The sequence below is a fragment of the Chiroxiphia lanceolata genome, chromosome 1 (assembly GCF_009829145.1).
Source record: "Chiroxiphia lanceolata isolate bChiLan1 chromosome 1, bChiLan1.pri, whole genome shotgun sequence".
NCBI lineage: Eukaryota > Metazoa > Chordata > Aves > Passeriformes > Pipridae > Chiroxiphia > Chiroxiphia lanceolata.
Window position 1 is genome coordinate 74,874,997 of NC_045637.1, and position 15,283 is coordinate 74,890,279.

Consider the following 15,283-nt stretch of genomic DNA (forward strand, 5'->3'; position numbering starts at 1 on the left):
AACACCCAAGGTGAAACATAAGCCTGGTTATGTGTTGCTTCCACATTGCTCAGTCTCATTGCAAAATACTAAAATACCATTTTCTGCAGTATTTATGAACATTAACTGCAGACAAACCAAGAACTGCAACAACTTCAGCTGAAGAAGCAACTTGAAAATTCAATCCACAACGGCTACAGAGTCAAAACAGTCACACTACTCCTCCCGTTTTCAGAGAAAATTACTTTTCTTAAGCTTTTGAGGAGTAGCACTACTGAAAGCAGGTTAAACACACACATACAAGACCACACCTATCATCTCGTTGCACAGAAGAGCTGATGAGAGGTTTCCAAGGTAAAGCACTAGGTCAATGCTGTTAGGCAAACAAAGTCTTTCATGTACCATCGCAGGTGTTTGGGTTTTTTTACATTCAACAGCAGAAACACACAAAGCAAACCGCAATTACAAAGCTCCCCACGAGCAAGAAATAGAAGACAATGAAGAAGGTTTCACCCACCTGGGATCTTTCTGAATGCTATCAATGGAAGGTGACCTAGCCAAGGTCCCTTCGGGTGGGATGGCTGGCCCAGATTTGCTGTATGGTGATTCAACAGAAGGACAATACTGCAGCTGTCGGTAGGGATCTGCGTAATTGGAGGCTGGGCCGGCCGCATAGCTGGCCCTCTGGAAGGTCGCTGTTGCGTTCTGTGTGCCGTGTTGACTGCCTGTGCGCTGTAAGGGTACGGAGTCGACACCAGGGGAAGATGGGGCTACGACAGGAAAGTAGGGACAAAGTAAAAAATTGAGGACCTGTTCACAGAAATGGTTAACCAGGTCTAGGCAGAGGAAAAAAAAAAAAAAAAAAACCAAAACACACACATATAAAACAGAGGTTCAAAAAGAATGAGAAAAAAAAACAAAAGAAACAAGCAACATTGTCATTTTCAAAACCGTAGAAGGAAATAACCATCAAACAAATTTCTAAATGACATACCAGTTCTGGACTAGAAGACCTTAAAAACAATTAAACAGATTGTAGCAGTGCTTTCACCTGGGGTTTTAACTGCACTAAGATGAAACGAAAGAAGTGCAGAAGCAGCATGGTAATAATCAAGCTAAGGTTCACAACCACCACTGAGCGAGGCTCTTGCAGTCCTGACAGGTGAAAAAGTCAGTCAGATTCCCCAGCAAAAGGAGAGTCAAACCAGGCTCAAGAGTCCACACTGAGACATATGGCTCTACAGCAGAAGAAATACTCAGCCATCCCAGATTTGTAGTCCTGGTCTCCATGAAGCAGGTAAAACCTGCTACCTGAGTTGCTGCATATGATTTGTTAACCCATCTTCTGCAAATTTCACCTTAAGTTAAGACTTAGGGGACTGCTACCGCTAACTCAACCTGAAAAAGAGCTAAGCACAACGTGAGCATGTAGATATCTTAATACACGCCAGCAACGGCTGTGCTTACACACCACAGCTCAAGATTAATGCATTACCAGTTTTGAGCGGCTTAACCAACAGCTTTAAACTGACTTAATGCTTTTGCAACTCAAAGATCTTATTAATCTCTCTTGTAGTCCATTATCTTTCTGTTATAGCACTGGGAAGTGGAGATCCAGTCTGCTTTATGATTCTTATTAAACATGCAATATTTTTCAACCAAATTCAGTTAATGGCAAATGGATTATCACTGTAAGGGCCAGAGGACCAACATCCACATGATCTTTGGCCTGGACACAAATACAAATTAAATGCTGGTTCTGCTCAGAAGGAAATGGAGCTGTTTGAAGTGGTACATGAACTCATGGTGGTTTGCCATTCCGTCCTGTCCCAAGACGACAAGAATATTTTTGCCAAAAGGAGTGGTCCAGGTCCAGGGCTATTCCTAGCTTCAAATTCATACGCTAAACTGCAGACTAAACCACATATTGCAGAGACAGGTTTTTATAATAGATTTCCCAATCATTTTTCATTAACATGCACATTTAAAAATAAATATTTAATGTACTATAGGTCCACAAAAGGGATTTTAAGCATTTTATCTCAATGTGTCAGCAAATGAAATATAGTGAGTTTTAAATACAATTATCGCTGTTTTGTATGACCTAGTGCTTGCCAAAGTTACAACTCCTGGAAATTTTAAATTTATATCGAATCGTTGCCTTGTTTTCTTCTTTTTTTCTTACAGCTCTGAAGTATTTAATTTTACAATAACATGTATCACAACTTTAGAACATAGGTAAGTGGGATCCCTCACTTATTGATTACCCCATCCCTGGAAGTGCTCAAGGTGAGGATGGAGGGGGCTTTGAGCAACCTGATCTAGTTGAAGGGGTCTCTGCTCACTGCAAGGAGTTGAAACTAGATGGCCTTTAAAGGTCCCTTCCAATCCCAAGCAGCTTATGATTCTATGATTATGTTTTCTCACATATATAGGAACATTTTTCACATTTTTTTGGTTTAATTGTTAGTACATATATATACTTCCTTAAGAAATTAGTAGTAAGACACACAGACCTTTTCATAAAACTGCATCAGTTCAAATGCAATAACATTATAAGCATATTTAAACATCCCATGCACAAATCATGCTAAATTGAGTATTAGAAAGAAACAAGGCAAACATCACATTTTAACAGAAAACACAGAATTTAAAACCAATATTGGGTGCCTTGTGAGAAGAGTAATAAAACAAGTTAAATACCAGAAATATTTTCAAGCGAAAAAGCCAAAATGTAATTGTATACTCTTAAGCACTGTCATTCCATAGAACATGCTCTTGCCTTTTGACAAATTATATGGGAATTGCAAAAAAACCTACATCACCAATATTGCTGAAAACAAAAGCTTCATTGTAATGTTGATTGCTCTGCAAAATATTCCACAGCTTTTCCTTCATCTACTTTGCAAGACAGTTCAATGGAAATCATGTTTGTTTTTATATTATTTGAAAAGTTTTCTTTCTGTTTTCTCCTTTGTCTCATTTTCAAAATAAGTATTTAGATGAACTGAAACTAGCTGTCATCCTAACACCTACAAGCTTCTTGAGTCACTTTGATTCATTTCTCAAATTATCTTCCTAGTAGACTGTTACTTCCTTTTGAATTTTATCACAATGAACACAGAAGTGCCATATTCAGAATATGAGAATGAAACAAATCTATGACTTAAACATTCACAATTAAGCTTGTTTGGACAGTGCCACCCAGATCAATTAAAAGGAAAACAAAAAAACTCAAACAACTAATACTTTAGAATAACTTTTACATCTAATTTGATTACAGCCACTTACCTTTAACTATAGTAAAAGGGTTATGCTTTAGCAGACATTTTTACACAAGTAAAACTGAAGCAAAGTCATCAGTTTGGCATGTCATTAATACCTTAAAATATTGGATCCTCTCAGCCCCTCACTACTCTGACTTCAAAATCACATCCTCAGCAAATGGAGCATCTGGTGTGCTACACAGACACTTAGTATGTTCTTACAAATCTTTGCCAAAGAGAATAAAAAGCCCTTGTTAACTATAACGAAAACCCTCCAAAGACCTGATATATGCCCTCCTCATGGTTCTCTTGAACTTATATAAGAACTGCTAAAAAGTTCACACTTCTAGAAGTCAGAGGGCATTTTGTCCAGTTAAGATAAGAACAATCAGACCTTCAGAAAAGATAAAGTCATTTATAAGAATTATCTTGCTACATCGGCTGTTGCCTCTGTTTGATCCGTGGATATCACCTTGTAAATTTTTCCTCTTCTTATTTGATATTAGACATTCAGTTCTTGTATTAACCTTCTCCTAGTGTCTTTCATACAGATTTCAAAATTATTTTTTCCCTTTATTTTTTTCTTCAGTGATTTGCACCTGCAGTTAACTTATACTCTCACACGAAAGTTGAAAATTGGATCCCAGTAAGATGTCTTTTCAGTGCAAGGTATGTCCATCATCCCTCTATGAATTCATAAATTATACAAATTCTGTTAGTAGCAAAACTATAGGAAGGTTTATAAAACCGATACTTTTCCCATCTAGTACACCATAAAAATAACACAGTGAATTCTGTATCAATTAAGAAAAAACTCATCAAGTTTGGGGGATACAAACACTTTACCTCAAAATGTTGGAGTGTTTTAAAACATGCACCAGCTTTCTTGCAAAAGAAGTTTAACAAAATAGATTAGAAAGGGCAATCCAAAGCTACAAGAACAAATAGTCAAGTTTAACACTGTTCAAGATGTATGGTATTACATGTAATAATAACATTATTACATTACATGCAATAATAACTTTACATGTAATAATAACACGATTATTATTATTAATAATAATGATAATAAATTTGCTTAGCAGTTACTTTTAGAGGCACTTTTTCACAAGTGCTTTTCCCACAAGGGAATAAAATTTTAGAGAAATATATGGTTGAGGGAAACAAAATATTTACTGAAAGAGGGAAAAACCATAATTGATATTAGTAACTACCTTGAAGGTTGTTAAGATTTTATGAAGGCACTATCATATCCTCTCGTCAAAGTACACACACACAAGGAATTTTGTACTTCAGACATGCAAACAAAGAGCAAAACAAAAAAAAGTCAACACTACAGGATTTCAAGATACAAGGCTCCAATTTAGATTTCAAACACTCAGGACCTTATGCAAATACCAGCACCACAGAAGTTCTGTGTAGGCTGACAACTTTACTACATGATTTCTTGTATTTGAAATGGGAAAAAAACCACCATCAAAACTACCAAAACTTTCTGTTTCTCATTTTCCATTTGCTCCTCCCTCACTTCCCTGAACTCTTTATTTTGTCCTATTTAGTCCATCTTGCAATCAAAACTTCAGTCTCACAATTCTTAGCCAGAGACAAATAAAAAGAACCCGTTAGCAAATCTTGCATCTTCATGAGATGGGCTCTTCCCCATCCAGCCTGCCTATGCTTTCCACAGATCTACCATTTAGGGCTTCCAGGACTGTTCCACCTAATTCTTTTCACTGGCTCCAGATTTCTCCACATGCTCATATTTTGTGTAAATCAGAGGAAAGACAAGCTCCTTCCCTCCACTCAGATCTGCCATGGTCAGCTCAGTGCCTTCAACAGCTGGCCATGGCAAATCACGGGTCTCCCTGCTGTACCAGGCATGTATTTTTAAGGGAACATAACATGCTGTACAGTGGAAATGCAGGCAGACTAAAGAAATTGATACTGAACAGCATGGTATATAGCCAAAAAGGTCTCTTTTCCACTCACGAACATGTTAGTCACAATTTCAAGTACTAGTTGTACCTGACTGTTACACCTACTTGTAATTAGTTTGTCTACAAGCTGTTTCAAGATGTTGAGTAATATTTTTATCACCAGATGTGAAGAGAAAGCCTTTTTTATTGAGGTAACATCCCTGTGCCTACCAGATGCCATCACAGGCGATTTATGTTTTTCACACTTTCCCATCCCATCTCCAAAACCAGAGGTAGCTGTTTAGCTGCTACACTATTACTTCTATGGGAAATACTCAGAGCATCTCTGAATTAGTTAATAGGTTCATTGCTACTGCAGCAGTTGAAAAGTATTAACCTAATGAAGGTCATAAGCATATTCAAAGTGTACATCCCGATAATGAATTTTTAACCATTTGCTATTTGATTATTTCAAAAATCTTAAAATCATCTCCTGACCATTGCAATATCTACATGCCACTGTTTTGTGGGAGGAAAACTTCTTGCTTCAGAGAATGCAAGGAAACATCACTTGTGCTCTTCATATTGTCATGTTCAATAAGTCCTCTTACAATGCAAAACCTGACAGTTTTTGAAAACTGCAGAACTGAAGTTGCTACTGCATTGATGTATCCTTTCATTTCCATTTTCTAAGAGTGTTCTTTACATCTAACACTAATTGTAACAATAAGGCTGAACATTCCTTTGCTTAGAAACTGACGTTTTTCTATAGTGCAGAAAGAATCAGTTGAACCTTCCTTGGTTTCTGAGCTACTCCTCTGTTTACAGAACAGCTGGTATCAGGTCACTCTGAAGGCTCCTCTTGCCTGTATTGTTCCACTTCAGTTTGCATATTCTCACATTGTATGCTAGCCTCCTTTTCACATTAATTTTTTGTTTGAGATACTTATCTTTTTTTATTGAAGGAAAGCTCTCTCTCTCTTTTATTTTATCGCCCCCACCTTCTATTTGGGGAAGATGTATAACTGCCATTGGCTAGCCCTCAGCATATGGAATAATTTTCTTAATCACCAATTTAGACTTGGCATTTCTTTACTACTAATTATTTTATTTATGGTTTCAAATATCTGATCAGCTGGTGTCAATCTGAAATCACTTGGTTCCACCAGGACTGACAATGGAAGAAAATGCATACCTTATGAATGAAGTCATCTATAGGATTTTTGTACCTCTAAGCAAATTTTAATGCAGAAATAGGTAGATAAGTAGTTCAGTGAGCAGCAATGATGACAGAATTTGTATCTTAGGAATTTGTATTTCAGTTCATTAGATATAATGCCTGAGATGAACAAGTTCCAATCCAAGTTTATTTTGCAGCACTGTTTAATGTGACTTCTGTGAAACTAAAGTCAAAATTTGAATGCAGTCTCTTCCCCAGCCAGGTTTGTCACAAGACTTCACTGCTGTGCCCAACCTTGCATCCCCACAACCATAACCTTCTCCAATTCTACATCCTTCCCTTCAGTCATCCTGCACCATCAGGTTCTACAGTTACAGGATGTCCATCATGGTACACAGCCTGTATCTTAAAAGTTGTATCTCAAAAACATATATAGCTAAAGAATAATTTAAAAATCCATATAGTCCAAGGGGACACCGTGGGTTTTATGCAGATATTAGAATTGCCGAAGCAACTATATATTATTTCAGATTTCCAACTCCAGGCTGGAGTGACTTCCTTGTTTACAATCAAACAGGGGAGAAGCCTCATTTTTTAAGCTAGCAGTATTAAAAAATATAATACTCCTTTTCCACCTCCAGGAACTGACTGCATTTTAAATCTGCCAGATTTTAGTTTCACCAAGATATGCAACTTTCATTCTGAGGCTCAGCTTCTAGCATGTTTCAGTGATGCTGCCTGTGATGCTGCACAAAAAAAAAAAAAAATGGTGCATACACATAATGTGATAATCGGATGTCAGCTTCAGCTGCTGAAGGTGTTATTGCCAAGATCTTTTCTCAGATTGTGTCTTCTTTCTCTGAGTTGTATCTCTCAGTTTGGGGAGAACATGCAGTTTAATTCATTTGTTACATGAGCATTTAAACAGAGAAATCAACAATTGCCACCGTCTTTAAAAGCAACAGCCCTTTCAGGATTTGAGATACCAAAATTCATCATGCAAATTTCCTCAGTAGAGATAAAATTCATCCCTGAGCAATGGTACTATACAAGACATATACATCACCTTCTTCCTCTTTATAGTACTACATGGTATCACTGTATTTTGTCTGTGCATGGGACAAAACAACCCAACGACAGCAAAACCACACAGACCACAGTACTGAGCATAGACCAGCCTACTGCAACTAAATGTCTGTTTTCACTCCTAAATCCCCTTCTCTCAAAATCCCTGTTAGGAGTTTCCTATCCATCTGGCTGGCATAAAACTGAACACATGGACGAAAATCACAATTAATATATAAGAAGATGTATAAATACTATAAGACAATAACAGATTAAGAGCCTGCACTGCATCATGCAGCCACCAGGCCACCAAGCACATGGATGTCTTCTCCTTCAGATTTTGACTTCTTATTTAGTACAGTATAATCCTAAGTAATAAAGTGGCCATTAACTGTTATTTCTTAGAACACTTTACTGAACTTCAGCTATTTTAATTAGTAGTTTCCACTCTGGAATAGACAGTTATTTTATTATTAAGGTAATAACATTTATGTTCCAGTGCCAGACCACGTGATATGTACACCTTAACCATTAACGTAACTTTTGCAAATGATAGTTTAAAAGTTGTCAGACCCATCTAAGTAAAAACTAGTATCATTGAATACATGTACTTACAAAAACTACATGTACACTGCTGAAATTACAACAAAGGAAGAGTTCTAAAAGTAGACAGTCATATATATAAAAAAAAGATTACAGCTTGAGTAAAAAAAAATGAATAAATAATGGACTGGTGATTTTTAAGAGTGCCTTTAAACATAATAGTGCAGAAGGAATGATCCTCTAACAAAAGCTTTAGTCATCTTAAAGACATTACTGAGTAGTTACCTCAGACACAGCAGTGTTTTTGTTCAGCAAAAATCTACAAGGAGATTTATGAAAGATGTTTGAATTGCTTTTTATTTCATGAATGACAACCTTGCATTTCTATGCAACACTGAAGTACATAAATGAGAATAGATGTCCTGTATCACTAAAATCTAATGTGATGAGGCTTTAAATGGAGACTACACTTGTACAGTAAATAGATGATAAATACACCTACAGTCTCTGGCACAAACACTGTATTTTCACAACAGTGGCAGATGAGATTTACAGGGTAGGTACTTCCCTGAGTAAGATTTTATACAGTTCTCCCTCAATAGTAGGCAAAAGTCAAGGGACACCTGAGAAATGCTGAGATGTGATCCAAAGTCATTCTTCTATTAAAAAAAGGAGAATTAGAAAATACAGAACAAAACACAAGCCTCTGGAGGTATCCTGGTCATGGGACAGAGGAAGGAGGCTATGGATACTGACCACTTCAAAAAGTTTCTATTCAGAGTGGTGAAATCTCATCTGTCTTCAGATGGGTACAATTCCTCTATGGAATCCAATCATGGGCTCAGCACTTTGAAACTACAAATATCTTACTTGGAGAAATGCAATCCCAATACAGGGATATTGCTTACAGATTACAAAAGGTGTTTTTATTCAGTTTTGACCTCCTGCCACTTCCCTTCCTTTCCATTCTTCTCCACGGGATACCACTGAAGTTGAAAACAATGTATTTTGTTATACTCCTGCCAAAATTTTAATAGGAAGGAAATAAATAAAAAAATTCTTTCTCAAGAAAGATGATGATACCGTACCTGGAAAAAAAAAAATCACTTAAAACATATATGCAAGAATAAAACACAGGTTAGACACCCTGGATCTGTCAAATGAAATGAGATTATGACTTCGTATTGCTTTGAGGTGATTTGTTATTCTTTATGCAAATCACTAAGGTATTTTCTGCTCAATTTACTTGGTACTGAAGATTTGTTCCCTGCTTGCTTCCTATAATTCTCTCTCCCAAAGCAATGTTATCAAGTGGATGTCAGTTAGGAATACAGGTCTATTATCACAACATTACCAAACTGATAGAGATGCAGTGGTAGGAATAGTTTTTCTTTTTAATTTCTCTGAAAACATTATGTCCTATAGCCAGAACTCCATGCTGTGTGATTTATCAGCATGATCCTCAATTAATCTGCAGCTGTGCCATCACACTGCATCCGTGCACAGCACAACAGCTTGTGACAAAACAAACCAAACCAAACAAGTAAACCTGTCCCCCAACCAGAAAAAAGCCACAATCTAAGCAGAAAGAAGCAATATTTGGTATTTATAACCTAACTCTTGCAGTTCCACAATGAACAACAACTAAATACAGATTTGAGAAGCAGTATAAAGGACAAAGGGTTTAATCCAAACCGGGCAAGTTAAAGCTGATTTTTCTGTTGCTCCTCTTTTTGCCTGAAGTGACAATTTTAGAGACAAATAAAAACATATTTGAAATCAAGGCTCCCTTTTTATTTTTAAATTAGTTATTTGTAATGTGGGAACTAGCATGTAACAGGCAACTTTTCATTAGTAGCTAGATGCCATTCTGAAACTGAACTAATACTATACCAACATACTCATTGATGCTCCCTGTAAGAACCTGACAACAACTAACGGCTTGCATACAGGAGGTTTTTTATTTCCTCTAAACTCCTGAAGATTCGTTTTACTCATTAATCTGAAGTCTATGAAACTGCATCCGGTTAACTAAATTCCAGTTCTATGCTGAAAAGCAATACTTAACACAACCTGAGAAAGGATGAGATAACTGTACGGCAGCTGGGATACAAACTACCCTGCGGAACCTGTCACTAGTGATGTGCAAGGATCAAACTCAAGAGTCTGACTCCCAAAACTGAAGTTATGTTTGCACACCTTTCAGGTGCAGAAAGCTGTGATCTAAGCTGTCTGTATGTGATTTGCCATGACATTGAAATTGCAGACCCGCAGTGTCATTTTACATAGTCTCATTTCATTTCATGCTGTGGCAATTTTCTAAATTTTTTTCAGCATGTTTAAATCACAGACAACTTCAGTGATTTGAAATAGCTAAAAGCAAACAACTTACCAAGGGACTGCTTGCTAAAAGGTATTGTAATTGACTATTAAAAAGATATGTCTCCAAGTAATGTTCAAAAAACCCCCATTCATATTTGTTTAAGCTATCAGCTGAATATTGAGTACCAAGTGCAAGATGCAAAAAACCCTTTGTATCAGTAGAGATTGGGGGATGAAGGAATTGAGAGCAGGAAGGACTTGGGGGTGCTGGTGGATGAGAGGTTGGACATGACACAGTAATGAGCACTCACAGCCCAGAAAGCCAATTGTATCCTGGACTGCATCAAAAGCAGCATGGGCAGTAGGTTGAGCTAGGTGATTCTGCCCCTCTGCTCTGCTCTGGTGAGACCCCACCTGGAGTGCTATGGTCAGCTCATCACAAGAAAGATGTAGACCTGTTAGAGGTGGGCCAGAGGAGGGCCACAGAGATGATAAGAGGGCTGGAGCACCTCATCTACAAGAAAAGGCTAAGAAAACGGAGTTGTTCAGCCTGGTGAAGAGAAAGCTTGAAAGAGTAACTGAAGGGGGTCTGCAAGAAAGCTGCTGAGGGACTTTTTAGCACGGTCTGTTGTGATAAGACAAGGGGTAACGGTTTTAAACTAAAAGAGGATAGATATAAGGAAGTTGTTTTTTACAATGAAGATGGTGAGGCACTGGAACAGGTTGCCCAGAGAGATGGCAGATGCCCCATTCCTGAAAACATTCAGGGTCAGGTTGGGGCTCTGAGCAACCTAGTTTGGTTCAAGATGTCCATGTCTATTGCAGGAAGGTTGGATTACATAATCTTTGGAGGTCCCTTCCAATACAAACTATTCTGTGATTCTATCACACTGTTTTAAACAACTTCATAACCATTTAAAAAAAAACAACAAACTTAAAAGGTTAAAAGATTAAGGTTTAAAGCTTTAAAAATGGTAAAAGAACAGTTTATCTGTAAAAACAGGCACAGAAAATCACTATCAGTTTGTGATACCACACAACTGCAATAAAGTAGACTTAATTACTCTTGAAAGAAGAGTAAATTGCTCTACAGGATTCGGACATCTTTTTTCATATTGCAAATTTTCAAATATTGGAAAATTGCTTCACAATATGAAAAAAATCTTCACATTGAAATAGTGACTTCCAAAAATATCAAATATATCCACTATTTTATTACATGTCAAGACAAATATTTACAGTCTTTGAAGATTATGTACTTTGGCTCAATTCATGCACCCTTTGTAGCCCCATGCTCCTTTGTACAGGGCAACAAAGGAGCTAAAAGACATGACAAAATGTTGAGAATCAAAGAAAGGCTAAGCTGGACCAACACAAAAAACATGCAGCAAATCAAGTTCTTTGGTATTAAAAGCAGCATTAAGCAGCCCATGCAAAACCGTTCTCCATCCTTGCTGTAAAATCTGTTAAAAAAATTACTTAGGCCTACTCAGCAGTTACTGTTCCCACAGACTACTAGCAAGGCAGGGCTGTTGGGCAGCTGAGCAGCACTCCCTCCCAAAGCAAGGCCAGGTCTCTGTCCCACCATGCCAGTTGTAGAGGGAAGGCAGGACAGAGGTAAGGGAAGGCAGGACAGAGGTAAGGAAATGGTGACTAGTGCAGCTTTCCAGAAGCAACTCCACAATGCCAGACATCTGTCTACCAGGTCAATGAGATGGACGTTTGAACAGGTCCAGCCTTTCCCACAGGGAGGGAGCCCGCAGGGAGTGGGGACAAATGGTATGTGAATCTGGCTCTGAGAATCTTGCACTGACACCAAAAAAGGTGGGACTGTCCTGCTTCACTTGTGCAATGCAAATGAGGAAATGAGGAGGTCAAAGCTATTTGAACAGCTGCAAGAAACAAACTAGCAACCTCCCCTTCCTGCAAAAAACAAGCCCAAACAAACCAAGAATGCCATCAGTTTTGCATGGGCTGTTCCTGCCTGAGGCAGCAGAAAAACGGGGGTTGACTTCTCCCTCTCTACTTCTCCTTTAGGTTATTAGAATAGAGACCTGATCCTTACCACAGGTACCTCATCAGATGGAACAATGAGGTGGCTCAGTCATGTTATGAGAAAGCCATCAGCTCTGTGACAAAAGAAGGAATGTCAGGTTTCCTCCTATCATCATCATCATGGCTGGGCTTCCCGAACAGAGATTTGGGAAGGGTTCTATCTACATTTGCTACAAGCACGCTGGTGGCTAAAAAGGCCAATATGAGACAGGCATGTCCAGTTGCAAAAGGCACAGCAGAAAGACTCCTTAGGTGGTATATTCTGCAAGGCACGAATCTTTCTGTGTTGTCTTTTCTCCTCAAGGGTGATCCTGCGTGCTTTCTCAAAAGCAGCAGCGTTATAGATAGCGTGTCTCCAGACCTCCCAATTGGAGGCCAGAGTAGACCAGTTATGTTGATCAATATGGTCAAGGCTGAGATATTGTTTCAGGGAGTCCTTGTATCTTCTCTTCGGGGCTCCTCTCCCAAACTTGCCAGTGGCAAGTTCACCATAGAGCAAGATCTTAGGGAGGTGGTGGTCCTTCATCCTGGAGACGTGTCCTGCCCAACACAGCTGTGTTCTCAGCAACGTGGCCTCAATACTTGTGACTGCTGCTTGTTCTAGAACAGATGTATTGGTCACATAATCTGACCAGTGAATGTTTAGGATTGTGCGGAGGCAGCGTTGATGGAAGCGTTCTAGGAGTCACAGGTGGTGGTGGTGGTAAATGACCCATGATTCAGATCCATATAAGAGAGTAGACAGCACTATGGCTCTGTAAACACTGATCTTTGTATTTTTCTTCAAGTGTTTATTTCGTCAAACTCTTTTATGAAGCTTTCCGAAGGCACTGTACGCCTTTGCTAACCTGTTGTCTATCTCTCTGTCAATCTTACCGTCCCAGGAGATGAGGCTACCTAGGTAATTAAACTGCTGGACTGATCTGAGCTCTGATTCGCCAATGGTGAAATGGGGATGATGGAAGACTTCCTGAGGTGTCGGTTGATAGAGAACTTCTGTCTTCTTTATAGGTTTCCTCCTATACCTTCTCCTTAAACACTGTTTAACTTCAAAGGCGGCAAAAGCCCAGGCCAAGTGCAGCAGGGATGAAGCAGCAAACACTACCATGGTCATCTGGGTCCTCTTCCCATCCCTCCAGTAGCACCTAATCCATTGCAAAAGACTGGACTCCAGAAGCAAACACAGCTCCTACCCTACTAAAGCAAGATACAGTTTTACAGGAGAAAGATATTACTAGGAGCAGTGCTTGACATAAGGCATCCCTCAGTGCAGACTCTTTCCCTTCAGCAAATGAAGTACAAGGCAGGAGTGCAAAGGAAGGTGGAGAAGAAGAGGACAGCATCTGTCCAGAAACAGAATGGTAATTCTCACCCTCAGTTATTTTTTCTTGAGCTGCATCACAGGACAATGACATACTGAGTTTTTCCCTGCCACTGCCAAGTGCTTAAACAGAAACCACAACCAGGAGCAATAGACAACTCTTTCCTTTGAAAAGGAGACCACTTGGCTGTTCACTGCTCTCCTGTCAGAATTCTCACTCTGCACAGAAACCCAGCTCACAAAGAGACTTTTCTGGTTTGCAACTGCCATTCCAAATTTCACAGGCCTCTTCTCCTGCATCAGCACTCTCCACCATGGTGCAAAAGAGATGGTGCAGCCTATGGAAGCACAGCTTTTGGTACCAGACAACTTCAGAAGTGGTGGTGCACTGGTGGAACCACTCAAGCATCAGTGGGAGGAATCCTGAGGAGACCTGGCCTGAAGGAGCAGAGAGAAGATGGAGGGTGGCCTGGCAACTGACTGTGCACACAGGGACATTGGGCAGCTTTGAAGGTAGCACAACAAGTGCTGCAGGAGTGCCCCTGCCACAAGCATGGTCCCTGATGGATGTGAATTAAACATCAGTAACTACGGACTAAACCCCTAGACCAAACTTCTAATTCTGCAAATAAGCAAGCATTCATCAATTCCGTGTCCTACTCTGGCTGAAAGGCAACCCTTCCTCCCTCTTAATTAATAGCCTTCTTCAAATTCCAGCAGTCTTCACGTAAACATCCCATCATATAAGCTTATCTCTACTAAATTAATAATTCAAGGCCTTTAGGCTTATGAGGAAAATAAGCAATGAACCTGTGCGAACAAAAATTATTAGTGTTATTTAGTCGGGTTACAAATACAAGTTATGAGTTGCTATTCAGTAAGTAAATTAATTTGTTACTTTTACTGTGTTTGAGTACTCCCTCCAAGCACATCGTTTGAGAATTCCCATTTCAAAAGTAGGTTTCACATTTATTGCTACTTTTAGTGCAGAAGTTTGGGCTGGTATTTCTTATATGAGAGAATGCATTACCCTTTGAAGACTAAAAGGGATTGTTAAGTAAAAGCTACCAACCAAAAAAGCCTTTGCAGCTACTGTTGTCAAATTTGAAAGATTATTTTTAGCTTAGACAGTATGATAGTAACACACCTGGTTATATTTTACACCACTAGTATAGACTGGGTAAAGAATGGATTGAGACTAGTCCTGGGGAGGAGGACTTGGTTGTGGACAAAAACCTCAACATGAGCCAGCAATGTGCACCTGCAGCCCAGAAAGCCAACTGTGTCCTGGGTTGCATCAAAAGCAGCATGGTCAGCAGGGTGAGGGAGGCAATTCTGACCCCCTACTCTGCTCTGGTGAGACGCCCCCTGGAGTACTGCATCCAGCTCTGGGGTTCTCAGCACAGGAAAGATGTGGGTGTGTTGGAATGAGTACAGAGGAGGGCCACAAGGAGATGATCAGAGGGATGGAGAGCCCTTATATGACAAAAAGCTGAGAGTCTGGAGAAGAGCAGGCTCCAGGGAGACCTTATAGCATCCCCCCGTACATAAAGAGAGTCTACAAGAAAGCTGGAGAGGGACTTTTCACAAGGGCCTGTAATGACAGGACAAAGGGAAATGGCTTCAAACTGAAGGA

General features: G+C 39.3%; 1 protein-coding gene across 13 annotated transcripts in view; it reads right to left on the reverse strand.

Moving 5' to 3' along the window:
• The window catches only part of CTNND2 (catenin delta 2), a 629,184-nt gene that overhangs the window by 224,604 nt on the left and 389,297 nt on the right, over positions 1-15,283 (reverse strand). For all 13 annotated transcript variants that reach the window (XR_004356187.1, XM_032683409.1, XM_032683400.1 and 10 more), the window contains one exon: positions 497-749. Coding sequence is in view for 12 of the 13 variants with exons in the window: in XM_032683409.1 (XP_032539300.1) it covers positions 497-749 (253 nt within the window). In the remaining variant the exon portion in view is untranslated. The remainder of the gene's footprint in view (positions 1-496; positions 750-15,283) is intronic.